The sequence below is a fragment of the Gopherus flavomarginatus genome, chromosome 21, assembly GCF_025201925.1.
Source record: "Gopherus flavomarginatus isolate rGopFla2 chromosome 21, rGopFla2.mat.asm, whole genome shotgun sequence".
In the NCBI taxonomy this organism is placed as follows: Eukaryota; Metazoa; Chordata; order Testudines; family Testudinidae; genus Gopherus; species Gopherus flavomarginatus.
The window spans coordinates 12033347-12051824 of NC_066637.1; the positions used below are offsets into that span (position 1 = coordinate 12033347).

Below are 18478 nucleotides of genomic sequence, written 5' to 3' on the forward strand. Positions count from 1 at the left end.
AAATGCAGACCAGTCAGGTTGCAACACTGGAAGAGTGTTTCAGTCACCGTGGTTCAGAACAATTTAGATCCATTTGTGGCACAGGCTATAATCACAGAAAAGAATGAAAACTGAGGCTAATAAGAGTCATCAAAAGGTGATTTCCACCTATGTGGTCTGCATACATAATCCTTAGCAACCAGGTAAGGGCAACGAGTTTGGGTAAAGATAGCTCGGCAAAGAAAATCACGGATGAGTCACTGCACATTTTGATAAAATCTAGGTTTTAATCCATGTTTCTGATTTCGCCTTGATTGTGATTGTGCAAACTCCTTCCCTTCACCCCAGTCCTGCTTGGTCAGGCATCCTGGAAAGCAATTCCCCTTCTTCACACTCATGCATGGTAGCAAGGATGGTTATTACAAGAGGTGACCAGCTAATGTAACAAGACAAAGGTTATTGGGGTGGAGAGGAAATCAGTAGTCTCAAAAACTGATGCCCAGGACAAACTCTAGTCCTTGCTCATTAGGACGATAATACTCAAGTCTTCAGCACATTGTTTTAGTGTTGCTTAAAAGATAATGCAACTAATGTTAAATTATGAATGCATCAAACAGGCACTAAATAAGAAAGAGACTTCTGTACTGTAAAGGCTTTAAAAAAAAAAATCAGACAAGGATTGAGGGTGAAAAAAACAAACCTATCAACCAAGCTGCTACCACCAGAAGGAAAAGAACTCACATGCTGAGCTTTCTTCTCTCCTTAGGTTCTCCTGCATATCTAATAATAGAAAGATTCTCTCTCAGATGCCCCTGGTTGCTTTCCAGTGCTCCTTGCTCTCTGAAGGTCACCAACAATATTGTCCGTCATTTAAAATTTGTAAGATATTTGAGAACTGAGAAGGTAAATGAAAACAGACTGGATCCCTCCCTTACCTTCTCACAAAAAAAACTTTAACAGACATCTTTCAGGCGGCCCCAAAATTAATCTTCCCCCAGCGAGTGGAGAACACACACTTGCCATCTTGCATGAGCCAGAAAAGGTTTCAAAAGCTTGGTAGGAAAAGCAGATTTCTGCATTAATGCAGATGCACAGAGGCTATGCAAGATTAGGGAGTCAAACTGAGGTCAAAACCCTCTTCTCTTCTCACCCACTGAAAGGCTCCCTTTCCCATTGTTCTGAAAGTGTCACCCATCCAAATCAAGTTTATTTTTCCCTGTGCAGAAGTGTGGGGGTCTCTCCTTTGGGATTAGAAGCTGAGGCTTTGTGGAAGCTTTGGGGAACACATAATCTTCTGGCACAGGGAGTTGCCTTTGCTGGCCAGTTTCTCCAATTCTACGGTTTATTTGTGTTCAGGCATCCCTGAGTCCTTGATTCAACAAACTTTTGAAAAAAAACAAACTCACCACAAAACCTCTCCATCAAGCTACTAAACATTATTCCCATGCTTGGGAACAAATGTTTTGGGAAACAAATGTCAGCAAAGAGTTGTTTTCAATAACCATTGCAGTGATTGACTGTTCAGAGGCCACGCCAATCCCCCTTCATCTTTCCAGTGAAGTCTCACCACATCACTTACAGGCCCTGAAGTTGGCTAGATTCCCAGTGTTGATATAAAAGCCTGCACACAGCTCCCTGCTGATGTAGGGAGAGGCAGTGAAAACCATAATAGAATTCTCAGCCAACCCTGATGGACACGCTGCAGAAAGTCTCCCTCTTGCTATCTCCTGCCCTTTAATAAGTGAGATTTAATGAAGGTAGTGAAAGAAAATAGCAAGGGAAAACATTTAGGGGAAAAAGGAAAGACCAGAAACAGAGTGTCTTTTGGCATCAGATATGCAAGGTAAGAACACTGCCAAGGTAGTATAAATATCACGTCATTCCAGGAGTTATACCAATGATGTTTTAAAAATCAGGTCACTTCACTTCCTCTATCTTCCCTCAGATACTTTAGTAATTAAAGCTAATAAAAGCAGTAAGTCTTTCTACATCTCTCAGTTTTTATTCTTAGGAACTGCATTTCTATTGTGCTTCTTTGTTTTTGCAACCATAATAATGGAATATATTTACTGACTGCAGCAACAAAGACTGTAGAGGTATCTGTCCTTACTCATCCTCAGTAAAATCAGGATGTGGCAATGGGAATAGATTTGTATCTCCCGGAAATAATTCTTCCATCAGATTTGTGCCTCCAGCCTGGAAGCCTGCAGTATTCTATTCTCTCGTATATTCGATACATTCTCTATTACTGGTTACATAACCAAATCACTTGGACAGTCAACAATTCTATTTGACGTTAATAAGAAATCAGTTACTAATTGTGAGCTGCTGAGTTAAAAACAATGAACATGAGCATTATTAAAATAGCCAACGCTTAAACTACACATACATTTATTACACATCTGGAGGAAATACACACATCCCTAAGGATCTTTTGCTAGGGGTAGATTTCCTGGAATTTGCCAGCAGTGAAGAATCTAATAAGCACCTTGTCAATCACAGTAGGCAACAACAGTGGGTTATGTCCCCAAAAGCATTTACTAGCTGCATGTCATGTGCTCTGCAATGACCGACTACCAAGTAGTCAGTTTGCCTTCTAGTCTTAGCTTCACCCACTTTGAACTCGTGCACCTGCTGGGACAGCTCCCAGAGGAAGGAGTAACTTAAGCCCAACACTGATTTAATCTATCCCGCCAGGTCTAGGAGATAGCTACTTCTAATTAGAAAACACTAATATACTCCTAATTATGTAACACCAGCTAGTGATACAAGCCCTGTTTGCTTAGGGAATGGCACGAAGCCAGATATTACCATATTCAGAATCAATTGTGGGTTACAGGATTGCAACAGAACAAGGAAAATAAAGTTGTCCACACTTCCAATATACAAGTTTGCTTGGTTTCCTAGGTTTGCCCTCTTCTCTGTTCTTGTCTACCAAGGCTCGTTCCTTGTTAGCTGTTGTACAGCATAGACACCAAAGTACTTTAGCAAACGGAGTATCATCCCCATTCTAAAGACAGGGAAACTGAGTCAGAGAGAGGTGAAGTTACTTGCCTCAGAGGAAACAGCCCTGGGGCAGGACCAGAAATAAAATCTAAGTCTCCTGTCTTCCAGTCTAATGCCTTCACCACTGGACCAGTTTCTCCTCTGTATTAGAACTCCTGACTGAAGGCAAGAATTTGTCTGAACATTGGGTCCTTTCATTACTTCAATGCTGAAAGCAGGAGGATGTATTTCAGTGTCCCTTGGGGACTGCAAGTGCCCCTCCACTGCCTATACCCTGTCCCCAATTTTTGAGATTCATATAGTATGGTGGTTATAAAGATGTAGTCAGGAGCTAAGAGCATTTGAAAATGAAAATGAGTTTCAGGGCGGTAGAACAGCAGCAAAGGTGGGCCATGTCCCTTTGTCGGAGGGTAGCACATCACTGACAGGCTTCACTTCTATTTTAGGACTGAGCACCACTGATCAGCTTTCAAAACTGCTTAGAAGAAATAAAGGAGGCTGTTAGAAATTCAAAAGAACGCCAAGGATTTGACCACAGCAGGGACACAAGTGGGAGTATGCTTTTTTTGGGGGGGAGAGAGAAACAAGAACCCAGCTTAGTCCACTATTGGTCTCTGTTTTTGACAAAAACATGTTTCTTGTCACATGCAACCCGACAAGAATTTGCCCCCAGGGAAAGTCAGAAACTCTGGCTAGAAGAGGGCTCAGACAGGATTACATGCAGAACAAAAAGATCAGGCTTTTGGTCTGCGTGTGGGGCACATGTTGGTTTGTGGTATAAAACACAATTTTGCTATGGAAGGTTCTTGAAATGCCAGCAACAGAAAATAAGCAACAGGAGAGGGAGCTGCTGTACTTTCAAACAAAAACACCTGTCACTACTGACTGACGGAGTCTGGTGGCATCTCAGGTCACTGGAAACATGTGGGAGCTTTGCCTGCTAACGCCTCAGATGGCAGGGGTGTGCCCTGAGCACAGCACACAGGAGGGGTCAGCCACCAAGACACCCATGCTACATGCTCAGAGATCTCTACCCCTGCTCTCATCTCTCCCCTGGGAAATACAGTGTCTGAAGCAATGTGTCACCATGCTTCATCTTTGCAAATGCTCTGATGCTTTCATCTTCCCACTTTTCTGAACCCTGCCAGGACACCACAGCTGCTCTGCTGAAAGGTTACTAGCTGGCTGGCACGTTCATCCGTCCCTACAAACAAAACATCTAGCAGTAAGTTTAACGAGGCTGAGGGAGGAGTAAAAGCTGAGTGCTGGAGCAAGTTACGTTTCCTTAGGTCCAAGATGCATCAGGGACTAGTAAACCAATTAACCTAATTAAAACCTTATCACCATGTATCCTAGTTCCTTTTTAGACCAATGAGTGACTTCCATGTGGAACAAGGTGGCTCAATTGTATCTTTCGCCCTTTCTTCCTACCAGGCACAAACGAGATTAACTGATTTTTTTTTTTTTTTAAAAACAGGCATCCATGACATTTACCATCGGAGCAGCCAGACTGAATAAAGCCCTTGCTCCATCTATTTCCTTATCCTGCCTCCAACAGCAGCCAGGACAGAAGCTTCAGAGGAAGGCAGAACAATCCTTGTGGATGACAGTTACAGAATAATCTGCAGTAGGGAAAGTTTCTCCTGGTTTATGTCCTGAACTATGAGGGTTTAATACGATTATTTTTAATCCTATATTATATATAAAACTGTGGATGCTCTAATTATCCACATAAATGTCTACTTCTTTTTCAAAAGCCTGTTAGACTTCTGGCCTCAGTATCAGCTCACCGGGTTAATTATATGTTGGGTAATAAAATGCATTTCCTTTTGTCAGTGTTAAATTTGCTGCTTTTCGATGTTACAGAATGTCCCATGTTCTTGTATTATGAGAAAGGGTAAAAAGAGGCACATGATTTACCTGCTCTATAGTTACCATTCAACACTCCCTCTTAGTCATCTCCTCTCTCAAGTGAACAGTTCCAAATCCTACAAGACACATACTCCAGGAACAACAGATCCTCTAGAGACAGGAGGATTAGCTGTTTATGGGATGAAATGGCTAAAATAGTGTCTGCACCAAATCAAAACAGAAAAGCACCCAAGAGATACAGCTCATGTGGAATACTTTAAATAGGACTGTCAAAGCTAGGAGCATTCCCCACAGAAGTCACCTTGTTCAAATTGCTACAAAATCATCCCTGTTAGAGAACCCTCATGTCCTGGGCCTCCAAAGCTGCTATGTTCTCTGATGTGCCAGACTAAGTCACCGAAAGGGCTAAAATCCAAATGGAAACTCCCATGAATTCCTAGCCCTCTCTCCCACCCGACAGGGCACAGGTGAGTGGAGGGAAGTCTCCTCCCCACCCCTTTTTTGGCCTAAGTCTGTGTTGATTTCAGCCCGTGGGCACTTGATATGAACAGATTAGCTGGGAGGGGCCAGAATGCTGTGTACGGCTGCAGGGGGGTGGAGGTACACAAGAGAAAAGATATTTAAGATGCTGAGAGACAGACTTCCAGAGTGCACAGACTCCTACAAGAAAGTGCTGCAGAAGTCCCCTTTAGACTCCACCTTCACTGAGCAAGAGGGGGAGAGAAACAGAGTCAGGGCACCAGCGTGCTGTAGCACTTTCAGAAGAGTTTCACACGTGCCCCTGCTGTGCTCACAGCATCTGCAGTGGACTCAGTCAGAGAACTCAGGAGTTCTCACCGCTGAGAGTGAAAATGCCAGTGAAAGTCTCTATGCAATTGGCATGGCTCTGTGTTATCACCTTGTCCTTGGCCATCTACCCAGCGTGGCTACAGAAGCCTCCCAAGAGGAGAATGACCAGCGGGAACACCCAGCTCAAACTGATGGGCTGCTGCGATGAGATGAAAGACCTCAAGCTGCAGATAGCCAACCTGAGCACCATGCTGGGGACGCTGAGCAAGAAGCAGGAAGACGACTGGATGAATGTGGTTACGCAGATGATGGAGCTGGAAGGGAGCACCAAGCAGATGGAGTCCCGGCTCATCGATGCTGAGAGCAAGTACTCCGAAATTAACAGCCAGCTAGACATCATGCAGCTGCAGGCAGCCCAGACGGTCACACAAACCTCAGCTGGTAAGGACGGAGCCTCTAAGCTCCCAGATGCGCCTCTTAATCCAGAACCCCAACTAACCACCAACTTTTAACCTATGCTAGCATGTCCCATTAACACAGCTGGTGACTGTGCCTACTGAATGCCAGTCTACCCAGTGCACTTCTGCAGACACAACAGTGCAAAAAGCTGCCAGGTTTATTTGGCCAGAAATCCACAGATCCAGTTAGCAGTTTACTATCAGATACGCTCTCTGTTAAGGGTTGGGGGAGCAGAACAGATGCTGCAATTGCAGTGAGATGGACTCATTTAATACCCACCTCCCTGTGCCCTAAAGTACTATGATCCCAATCTGAATAAAGAGGCAGTCAGTTTGTGGGGGAAAACCTCTAGCAATAATATGCCCGTATCATCCAGAACACTGATAGGGGACCAAGGTTTAGTTAAACAATTGGAGGCACTTCTAACCACCATTGCAGATGCTACACCATCTTTATGCCTGTCTGACCCAGAATGAAATAAAAAAGGACATCTTTTGAATAATAGTTCTCAGAAATCCAAGCGTGTAGATTATGCAAAATCCCTGATATAACACACACATATTTCAATAGTTTAAAATTCTCCCTCTTTCCCTGGTATAGTGTTGCAGGAAAGTTTCACAGCACATTTGCTTTGGATATGCTGAGGAAAGTCTACTCCAAAGGGAACCCATTCCAACAAGGTTAAACTTCCATCTAAAGACTACTATTGCCTGGGGTGGTTGTATGTGCTAAACACCTTAATTCTGGGTCTGTTTTACAATGGGAAAAAAAAATATCTCAAACCACTAGTGTTTACTAAGTTCTGCTTAAGGAAAAGGTTTAACGTCATTAGTTTGGAAACACTGCTCACTATTTATATCGTCTTAAATAAACAGAAATGTTTTATTGTAATGAGTCTCATCAGGGGTATAGTAACACCACAATGTGGTTTTGTAAAATAAAGCAGCACACAGAGAAAGCCAGCCAAGTAGGGACTTCAGCAGCCAGATGCAGGGAATTCATGCCACCAGGTGAAAGTCATTCACCCTGCAATATGCTGAAAAAACCGTCAGGAGGGATAAATCCTCACCCCAGTTGGCTTCTCTCCCCTCCCGTAAAAGCAGCCGTGTGCACCACCTATCGTCAATCAGTTTCTATCCAGAGAGGAAGGGGGGCAGGCAAGGCTGAGATTCAGATGAGCTAAATGCCATCCCCACCATCACAAACTGTGATACAGAAACTATCGCGCAATGTGTTTTATTCACAAACTCAGCTAATCTGCCCAACTGCATGATCAGCACAGGCAGCTGATCTTGCCTTTCTGTCACGCAGGGACCTGTGTATAAAGGGACATTTTATTCGTGCTGGTAATTTTAATACAAAACAGAAATGGCTGTGAAGGCTGGAGCTTTGCGCACTACAGTAAGAGGTTAGGAGGCTATAAAGGTAACAGACAATGGACGCTGTTCTGATTCTGCTAGCTACACATACAAGCCATTTGTTTCCTAGTATAGCACAGCATCTCTGTCCTTTCCTCCCCAGATCCAGAATAGAGCTCTTCAGAGCTACCCCATTTTAGTCTCCCTCACCCTACCATCATCTGCACCCCGAGACTGTGGCCATCACACAAGGGCTTCAGGCACAAGGAACCCCCCACAGATTCACTTCAGAGCAGGCCAGAGGGGTTGCTATTGAGCACCTGGCACTTCCTCCCTCTCAAAAGTGCTGCTTTCAAAGTACCCACCTCCTGATGGGTGGGAGAAGAGAGACAAGACTGCATGCTGTAAAGTGCTAAGGCAGCCCCCCGCCAGAGCCAAGCACAAAGCCACTTCTTTGTACATTTTATAACCAAGCCAGAGATGACTATAAAACGACATTCAGCATTCTTTCCTGTGTGCTAGAATTTTAATGCCATCGTATTGTGCTAAGCAGCCACAGAAAGGGTTAAATCTTCATTTGTATAGTGGAAAGATATTTTAAAGCGCACAAAAGTATTTCCTCCAGTTGTACTAATGGATTATCTCAGCATCTGCAAATACTGTACCTAGACATGCAGTGGGGTTTTGCAATTTGCTTCAAGGCTCATAACCACCCATCCAGCACCAGCCTGATATTCACTCTCATTTTTAACAAGTGCCATCTCATTTTGTGGGCTTTCCAGTTCCTATGAGGAGTATTTTCTGTTTGAGGGCTGAAGACAAAAGGCTTAGAAATCCCACATCCCACAGAAAGCACCTCATGTTCCAATGCTGCCACCTCTCTCTCTCTCTCTCTCTCTCTCTCTCTCTCACCTGCAAACCTGACCAGCACCAATACTGCTGCCACACAGCTCATCTAGAATTGAGCAGCCCCAGGCACTGTTCCATGCACACATCACACCCCAGGCAGATTTTTCTCCACCCTTTCACACTTCACTAGAGATGCAACAAAATGGCCCCTCTGAATGTTTATTTCAAGAACTGTGTTAAAGCCTTGGAGGACACACATCCGCGATAGGTGGTCCTTCTCCTGCTCAGCATCTTACTTCCTGTGTTTGATTCAAGTAGATGCTGTCTATGACTGCTCATCTCTTTACCAGAAGAATTACAGAATCTCCGGTGTTTACAAGCTGCCTCCAGATGAATTCTTGGGGAGCCCTGACCTAGAGGTAAGAATACTGTGCATACAGAGTGCATGCCTTTGGTTCTAGCAGAGCTTCTTCAATACTGTACAGCTGGAAAACACTTAGAGCGAAGCCCAGTTTTTACAGTGCTGGAGGGAGGGAGATGGCATATTACATTTAAAATCCCTACAGAATCTTATATAGTAAGGATGGAAAGGGTATATTGGAGAGAGAAAAGCTCAGGGCAAATCAGGTTTTCATGCCTCTTTGCACAAACCAACAAACTCCCTTGACAGATGAGGTTTGGTGCAGAGAGTGTCCTGCCCTGCTTCCTGATCTTGTATGCAATGAAATCGGAAGTGGGACCCTGTAACCCTGCTGACTGGTTAGCACTGCATCCTCTCTTGCTACAGGTGTATTGTGACATGGAGACAGACGGTGGTGGCTGGACCATCATCCAGAGGCGCAAAGTTGGCCTGATCTCTTTCAACAGAGATTGGAAACAATACAAGGAAGGATTTGGCAATATCCGGGGAGATTTCTGGCTAGGGAATGAAAATATCTATCGGCTCTCCAGACGCCCGACCCTGCTGCGAGTAGAGCTGGAGGTAATTCACAGGTTCTTGCTTCCAGCAGCAAAAGCTTCTAGTGCACAGTGGTTCTTTGGTAGAAAGTGCAATCTCCTAACAGCGATGGAGGGCTAAAAGACTCGCATATTTAGATTTGAGAGACTAATGCGAGAGAGACCTGGCAGCAACATTAGGGGCACGACAGAAGCATATTCCCCAGTGTTTACTATCGGTGTAACAGAACCTTCACGGGGCTACAGATTGGATCTTGGGTGAGCCACAGACTCGAAAGGATTCTCAGGTGAATTTTGCCCATCACTGAGGTGAACAAGATCATAGCCCAGGGTGGAGGATTATGCTGCTGACCATATTTTAGGGATTTAAAGATCCACAGGGATGCCCAACTACAGATTGGAGGGACTCAAGCTCACTCCTTTGGGGAGGAGTGCTGCAGAGACAGCATGCGGGAAGGAAGGAGTGCTTTGCATTGCCCAGCAGCAACTTCTCCAGTCTATTAATGGCTGGCGAGTTATTAATCAGTCCAGGTCCTGACTGGAAGAATGGTAGCTGTAAGTGTAGGGCCTTGAGAGATGGGCATGGAGTAATGGACAAAATGGTGGTTTGTGGGGCTTCCAGAGAATCTAAATGCCACTCCCTGAAAAACCAACTTGAGTTAGTCCACATTTAAGATAAGGCTGTTGGATGGAAGGGAAACGTACCAGATTTCTGCGTATAGAACTTAATGTCAACGCAGACCACCTAGTAAACATGATGCCTTGGTAATTCACCAGCCTGCTAAGCTAAGTGAAAATTTGTTCATCCTAGTTTGCCATAATGGAGTTCCTGCAGTCTAGTCTGTAGTCTCTATTTCAAAAGAGAAATTACTATTGAAAACTCAGCTAACGTGCATCCCAGGTAAACACAGCTGCCAAAGTCTGCACAGTACTTTTATTTTATTTAAAAACAGAATCTGTTTCCTCTTCACCCCTCTAATCCTGTGGCAGGACTGGGAAGGCAACATCCGCTATGCACAATATAACCAGTTCACCCTGAGCAACGAGTTTAATAGCTACCGCCTTTTCCTGGGGAACTACACCGGCAACACAGGGCATGACTCCCTGAGGTACCACAACAACACAGCCTTCAGCACCAAGGACAAGGACAATGACAAGTGCGTGGATGACTGTGCCGCGTTACGTAAAGGTAAGACACACAGATTCCTCCTCTGCAAGTGTTTGAATGAACCACGCTATGCAACATATGGATGGCATCACGGTTACAGAGTGAGACTAATCAATTGTTTTAAGTTGTTAACATTCTGATGGCAGATCAGTGAACTGATGAGTGTTTCTGAAATATGCATATGTCAGTTATCTGGACAATCTAAGAATTGAAACGGGATCTACTCAGAGCCATAATGTGTGTTATAGACATTAGTGATCCCACTGCACTTTCCACACGAGTGCAATGGGATCACTACACAGTTGTTAAGTGTACTGTGCATCAACTATCTGCTTGGCTATTCCAGATGTGGGTGAGATTATCCCTGTGTATTTTTTATATTCAGTTATAGATGGAAGGTACTAAATAAATGTAAGATTATATACAAAATATGGGCTGCAGTGACTTGTAGAATTATTTTCATCGGGGGCTTCATGCACGTTGAGCTCTGCTCTATTCATGTTGTACTGAGAGCTTCTGGATGGAATATTCTATTCAGCTTTTTATACTGTGCTCATCACCAAGGTAACTGAGTGCTTTTGAACTCACTCTTTTATTTTAAATTTCTTAAAACAGCCCCAATATGTAGAGGGATAAGCTTCACCTCTGTAGGCTTTATGGTGAAGCAATTATAGCCCCCAAGGGAAAAGTTTCTGAATTCAGCTGTTCTACTTTACTGTTGCCTTAGTTGCAAAGTAAACCCTCGGACAAATTGCATTCAGATGCATACTAGAGCCAATAAGCTAAAAACACTAAACAGTGTCCTCTGCTGACCTTTTGTTTTCAAAGAGGGAGAGAGGGAAGAAATGGAGATGAAACTTTCAAAGATGCATCAAGTGCCTCAGACAAGAACTTTAACAAAGAGACACTGGGCTTATTTGGCTACATCATCTTGGTGATTTGCCCCGTTCACTGCATCTCTGAACTCTTCAAAGAAGGGCTCACCAGACAGTGTGTCTTGAATTTAGCTCCTGTCCCAATATAATGACAGCTGCCAAGGTCACAGGCTCCCAGAATGAATTCTGCACCCTAGCCCCTCTCCCACTCCTTCCCTGCAGAAGGAAAACTGTTCACCTCATGAACACAGAATGTCAGTGTTAACTAAATGGTAGACAAAGGCTTTCTCTGTTTGTTTCCTGCAAGGTGGATACTGGTACAGCTGCTGCACAGATTCCAACCTGAATGGGGTTTACTACCGCAAAGGGGAACACACCAAAAACATGGATGGAATCACCTGGTACGGCTGGCATGGCTCAACCTACTCTCTGAAAAGAGTCGAGATGAAGATCCGCCCAGAGGATTTTAAACTCTAGGGGGAAGCAACACTCAATTGTAAAGCTACGGTGACACTGCTGCACTGAGGGGAAACAGCCTGGAATCTCATAAATCAGCCACTGCAATGGTTTAACTTCATCTAGAAAGTGTGCGAACACAAGGGCTACATACACTGACTATGCATCACACATTAGTTCTGAGGCAGACTCGGGAGAGAGGAAAGGTACCAACATTACTATGGCTCAGCCCAGTTCTCTTCTCTTAAGGCACTCTCCCCCCAACAGGATACATACTATGTTAGAATAGACACATCCTGCAGGAGCAGCATCTTCAGGAAGGATATGTTGTGGTTACACTAGCACTGAGATTTACAGGGTTGCCTTATTGTTTGACCAGTTAGAGTTTAGGAAAAATGCAGCTTTTACCCTCCTTTTTGCCAGCTCCGAAGTGTTTAGATTCATTGAGGGTTAACACAAATCTTGCCAAGGAAGAGAGTTTCTACCAAGACCCAAGAAACAGAGGAACAGGGCTTTTATTTCAAATTCTTCAAACATCTTAGAAATATCCACAACGAGATGTTCCTCCAGTGCATGTTAATTGGCCCATTCTCCCCATGTAGGAAAAGCTAGGTTGAAACTTTAGGTAAGTGCATGTTGCACCTGCTCTTTCCTGAAGTCTCATCACCACCTTCCAGCCACTAGTCACAGGAAAACACCCATGCAAGACTATACTCCCAGGGACGTTGCTTTCTGAGAGAGACCTCAAGTCCCATCTGCTCTAAGCTATGTGGAGGTGGGAGATCTATACTAGAAAGCACATGAGGGACTGGGATGCAACTCTCTGAGCTACAATGAACTGATTTGCAACGTTACTAGTGTTCCTCTTGGAACACAGAAGGGCCATTTTGTGCCACCTCATCACACTATCAGCAAGACCAGGAGCGAACAGGGAACAAACACCCAGAAGCCTTTTACCATTGACACTGTATTCCAAAACACAAGGGGCGGGGTGCGGGGCTTTTAATGTTTAATTGGAAAAAGGCAGGTTAATGGAAGTGCTAGTAAACAAGGGATCTAATAATATAGAGATGATCTGTGGCTCTTATACAGCAAAGGATCCTGGATAATATTACGCACTAAGAGAAGCAATCTTGAGTGGTTTTGTTGTCACTGGAACCCAAGTTGTATTTAAAGCTTTATTCCATCGAATCTCTATTTTATGAGGCTTGATGCTGAACCTCCACCTGCTTTTAACTTTCTGTTTTTACTTAAGAGAATCCAGATGTGGGAAATATTTAACACTCTGCTTTATGGTTTACAAGCACAGGCTTATTCACCTTGTATCTGACCTCTGGTCCACGAAGAAAGCTCTATTGCCACCAGCTGTGACCAGTATTCGATGCTTTAGAGAAAGGCAAAATACAGGAACCTAGTAAATTTCGCCGTGCTGCCCACATGTCAGGGGTGGGTTGGGAGAAAAGGAGCATGCTATTCCTTTCATTACAGTATTGAAAGTTCAAAGCAATGCATCTGGGAGCAGAGCTTTAACAGAAGCCAGAGAATCCTCAAGTGCCAAGGGAAATTAGAAACGTACAAAAATCCTCCCTTGCTGGTGGGATGCCATACCCGGGAATTTCCAGGTTTGTTTTGGAGGGTTATTTTTTGTAAGCTCTGCCTAAAAGTTCCACACTGAAAAACAGCACATTCCATTTCCTTACCTAAGAGTGTCTTGAAAAAGATTGTTAAAAAGGGCAGCCACACCGTTGCTTGACTATGTAGAAAAAGACAGTTATAGTTAATATATCTATTTTTATTCACTTTACAAAAACAAAACTTGAGCCTAATTTAAAATTTTCTGTCTTATGCGGAACGGGAGATAAAGGTTTCCTGGGAAATGCCTTATATATGTTGACTATTCATACTGTACATTGGAACAGCGTTGTATACAAATATGCAGTCTGTGCAATGGATTTTTTTTTTAATACCAAACTTTTCCATTTCTGTAATAAATTCTCTCATTTTTAAGCCTGTTTTCTTCAAGTCTTGTTCCTTACCCTGCTGTTTGATACAAACACTCACACAGAGGGATTAAGGTCAGGAAAGGGGAATACAGCGAGTTCTGAAGCATCCCAGGGGATGCAACAGAGGCGAAGGGATGAAAGCATATTGCAGAGAAGGCAAAAACATCACAGCATGCTGCACAGAAGCAAATATCTGTAAAGTAAACAAAAGGTGAAAGCATAAATCTAAAAGCAAACCTCTTCAGAGAGCTTAAAAATCCATCGTATAAAGACCAAAGCAACTTGTTTGAGAGGCTGTGCCCTTCCTCACACAACAGAGAACTTCGTACAATCATTCAAGAGGGAGAGAGGCTGCATATACCAATTCAAAGGGAAACATTTCTCCTAGTCCAAGCCAATGTGGAATTCTAACATACAGGACTCAAAGCTACAGATTCCTTGCTATTCTTTATCATTCTGATTACAGTAGCATTCACAATGTGTTATATATTGCTGGCCCAAATAGGAAAACTCTTTTTAATCAGTGAATGCAAGCTCCCTCCCTGCCTGCCTGGCTCACTGAAATCCATAACTAATTTATTCACTTGCTTCCTATTCTTTGTGCTGAGGCTGAGTCCTACAACTGGAGTCTTGGTTTTAGAGACTCTGGCACTCGTGTAGAGCAGCATCTGCCTTTGCAACCGTGTTCAGGTCATTGTCTGAAACAAGGAGCTGAGCACTTCTATTCCCTGGGAAGAATCAGAGACAAGGACACACGCATGAGCAAGTTTCTTACTGAACTCTTGTTAAATCTGCCTTCAAGAGATCACTGGGGTCGGGAGATGAGGGAAATAGATTGTTGAAGGCCTTTAGGTGGGACAGAAGAGTATCAGTCTGCAATATGCTATTAAACAATTATTCATTTAAAGGAACTTATTGTTATGTATCCCTGGGGAAAGATCCTTTCACAGGAACGTCCACATCTCAAATTGAAATGATTGTTTGGCTGGTTGGGAGCAGTACACTTAACAAGTTTAGTAATCTGAATCTCTCAACAGCTGAATCAAGCTCATACACAAGCTAGGAAGGAAAAATAAGGCAGCAAATAGACAGCAGGACATGCTGCTAAGTTGTGACTCAAATCCTGGCCATTCTCTGGGAAGTAACTTATAGCAGCACACAAGGCCAGGTGTACACAGCAGGTAGGGAGGCTGAAAGGCTCGTTTCCCACTACTTCGCTATTGGGAACAGAAGCCTGGTGCAAATCGTTTTGCATTATGCCTATTCTACTTTGCCTTCCATTTTGAGGCAAGGCACAAAACCTTCAGTTTGCAACCTGAGCCCCGAGAGTTGCTGAATCATGCTGCCCACCCTAATCTGCCACAACAGCATTTTCCACCTAAGGGACAAGAGCCATGATGCTCACCCCAAAGCTGCACCTCCAAGTCTGGTCCAACTCTGGTTATTTCTTCACCAAAAGAGCCTTGACTTCTGAAATGTTCAGGAAGTCTTCACCCTCCCACTCCCAAAGCAGCACTCAAGGCACTGGACGGATAGTTCAAATACAATGAACACCCAGAACAGACGTATTAGAAGGCCAAGCAAAGTCACATTAACAACAAACAAGGAGGGGGTCGGAATGCAGGAGCAGACACCGATCACGCTAACATCTCTAAGAGTGGAGAGGGATAAACTGAGTGGACATGCAAGGGGAAATCTTTGCTGCTTCAGGAACAGTTTTGAAAGGCACAAAGAAGCTGGGGTTTTTGTGTGACCTCCTCTTGGATGTGCCATGACCACCACTGCAGAGCAAGATGGCCACAACACCTGCAAACCTGGTGCAGCAAGGGCACTGACTAATTTGCATTTGAAAGAATTTGCACCAGCTTTCCACCTGTCCCTCTTTTCCCTTACAGCTCTATCAGAGACAACTCCATAGTATTCACCACTATAGTATTGCTATTTCTTCCCTACTCATCACAAAGGGCCTGCCATTGGCACCTCACTAAATTTTGCTCAAGAGCCATAAATCCCTAGGCGTTTTATAACCACCTATAGTTATAGTGCCTTTGAGCCTGAATGTTCCCAAAGTACTTCACTAGCTATATTCAAACAGCACTGCAGAAACACAGCCATCTGTGGAAGGTGGCACCAACCAGTGGACAGCACACAGTACAGCAATTTTCTGGGAGGTGAGAACAGAGTTTGGCCTCCAAATTATACCACTTACAAATAGTGCCATGGGACTTTTAATATTCCTGCAGTGCAGACAAGAGGTCTGTTTGCAAGATCTTGTCTATGGGACTCTCCATCTGCCCTACCCAATTAACTTATCCTCCTCATAAGGCAGATGGACCAAGTTAACCCATCTAGGATCTGAAGCTGTGATTTCAGGGAGTTTGTTTCAAGCAAGGTGTGTCAATCTTTGGTTACAGAGCCAGGACACATGCTACAGCAGGCTTGGTGGTACGCAAGGGGGAGAAGTGGTGCTTATTTGGGGAATTACACACATCTCCCCTCTGTATTTATCTAGGGCCCTGAAACTTCAGTTTCAAACTTTTTTTTTAAAAAAGCCACGGTTAACCATGTCAGGAATTTCAGACAGCTTGGAGGGTGTGACCTGAGAGTGAACAACACTTCATTTGGCCTCTCTCTGTACCCAGTCCTCCAGAGTCAGCCTTTAGAGTCCTAATGGAGAAAGACGTGTCCGTGCCTGAGAATGCAAATCACAGACAGTCAGGGCTGCACACTGCCCACTGCAGAGCCTTCCCGCTACAGCAATAAAAGCTGCAGCCTCTCTGGTTTTGTCACTCGCATTTTAGATGTTTCGTTTCTGATAGTTTTCAAGCTGATAATTTGTCACCAGCTGGCAATGACTGAACTATGGCTAGTACAAAACTGGAGCCAGAATGGAGAGGGACAAAAGGCTTCACCCCACCCCAATTCCAGCACATAAAACAAGCCAGGTAGTTATAAATTAGACAACCGATCCTAGGCATAATGGCAAAATCTACTGAAAAATACGTCAATCATGAGACACTAACAGGACCTTGGGGAACAAAAGCATTTGACAATATTACCTAGAAGTTATTGCTGTCTAGGCTGATATGAAATGAGAAAAAAATCAGGGAGGTGCTTTCTAGAGCTGTGCATTCTCAAGACAACAGTTCAAAGGCAGCCTGGCCCTGCTAAGCTAACATACTTTAGCCAGAGCTCTCATGACATTTTACGAGCCTAGACACAAAATCTTTTCTGCCACCCTTGTGATGTGACATTTTATTTGCCCATCCAAAAAACAGAAGTTATTTGTGCTGAACAAGCAGAATTTTGAAACGCTGAGCCAAGTCCAGGCAGTGAATAGAAATGCAGCCCTGCTCAGCTGAGCACACCCTGGGGCTGCAGCCTGAAACTGCCCTTTGCAGCCAAAGGGTCAAAAGCCTCTAATATTTTTGCTCAAATATAAATATAATCTAATTCACCAGTTCAAATCCAGCTCAAGTCAGCTATAAACAAAAGCGCCCGGTTCCCAGTCTTCTGCTCACCATGAGAGTATGCACCTCAGTTAGCTTTACTGCAGCATTTCCTAAATGTAGGATACAAAATACCACAGGAAGGTCAAGTCATACAGCAAAGTACAGGTGACTGCTAAATGCTCTTTACATTGGCTGCCTCTAGAACAGCAGAACAAATGCCATAAACAATGGCTTTTTAAAGTAATGCAGCAGCGGCAGATTCCCCCCCCTCAACCCCCACTAACGAACGCATGCTCTGGAAAATTCCTCACCAACCAACAGTTTAAACAGTACCTCTAATTATTCAGGCTTAAGAGTGCAGAAGGAAAATTCACCAGGGTATGTTCTGTTACAGCAGCAGCTTTGGATGAGATATGAGCAAAACCAGCAAGTCTGTAGTGAACTTTGGCAAGTTCTGTGGAATTTACATTGTACTTGAGCTCAGACATTTCAACAGCAGATGATATTTTAAGATGCAAGGAGGGTCAGTTACAAAGACATTTATTAGCTTGTTATACTGAAATGTCTTTTGCTGCTACAACCAGGCCAAGTTATACAGAAAATTTGCTAATCCCAAACACACTACTGCGGTGCATGCAGTTCATAAATGGCCATTTACTTTCCTCCTAATCAGTATTTTCAAAAACATGTGCTAAGGTATCATGTTCCAGTATAAAGAATATTCTGTTAACTGTTTGCAAATATACCTATATTATTTAGGCGGAGCCTTTCTTTCAAGTGAATGGGAGGTTTGGGTGAAGCACGTGCATCTAGTCTACAGAGAAACTTTTGCATCATGGCATTTTGATGCTTCCACCGTGATGATGCTGCCGTGGCATGTTCCCACAGCGTGGCCGTTACATCATCACAAAACAACAGGATGTCACACACGGACTCCACAAGCTAGGCTTGCAGGGCATGATCCTGGAAAACAGAAGGTGCAGCAACACTACGCCAGCCACACTGCAAAATGCACTGGTTGGTTATTCCAGTAGGACAATCACAAATGAAATTGTGAATGTTGGCATTTAAGTAACAATATTAAGAGCACAAAAGGTACCATTCATTGTGATGGCTGGATAAACTGGTGGGAATTCAGACTTTTCTGTGGCGTATTTCCCTTTGACTGGCTGCAGACTCGCTCAGCAGTGCTCGATTTCATGATCAAAAAACTCTTCAGAATCAGACAGGTTGAAAATCCCTTGTTGTGGGGGAA

At 43.8% G+C, this 18478-nt stretch overlaps 2 protein-coding genes across 9 annotated transcripts in view; one reads left to right on the forward strand and one right to left on the reverse strand.

The window, feature by feature from the left end:
* The window catches only part of MTOR (mechanistic target of rapamycin kinase), a 103344-nt gene that overhangs the window by 55597 nt on the left and 29269 nt on the right, over positions 1-18478 (reverse strand). The gene's annotated exons all lie outside the window — the stretch shown is intronic.
* ANGPTL7 (angiopoietin like 7) lies at positions 1889-17304 on the forward strand. Of its 2 annotated transcripts, none has more exons than XM_050931822.1 (6): positions 1889-4210; positions 4463-6087; positions 8628-8731; positions 9100-9294; positions 10260-10458; positions 11620-17304. In XM_050931822.1, the coding sequence occupies exons 2-6, from the start codon at positions 5709-5711 to the stop codon at positions 11787-11789; spliced, it is 1047 nt and encodes a 348-aa protein (XP_050787779.1). In that variant the 5' UTR covers positions 1889-4210; positions 4463-5708; the 3' UTR covers positions 11790-17304. The 2 variants fall into 2 exon arrangements, with proteins under 2 accessions (XP_050787779.1, XP_050787781.1); XM_050931824.1 differs by having other exon boundaries at positions 1895-4210; positions 8631-8731.

Excerpts from the sequence above, each read along its gene's own strand:
- ANGPTL7 (XM_050931822.1), top strand. The coding sequence starts at position 5,709 with ATGCCAGTGAAAGTCTCTATGCAATTGGCATGGCTCTGTGTTATCACC. Across the intron at positions 8,732-9,099 it reads TGGGGAGCCCTGACCTAGAG|GTGTATTGTGACATGGAGAC; the intron begins GTAAGAATACTG and ends CTCTTGCTACAG. Across the intron at positions 10,459-11,619 it reads CTGTGCCGCGTTACGTAAAG|GTGGATACTGGTACAGCTGC; the intron begins GTAAGACACACA and ends GTTTCCTGCAAG.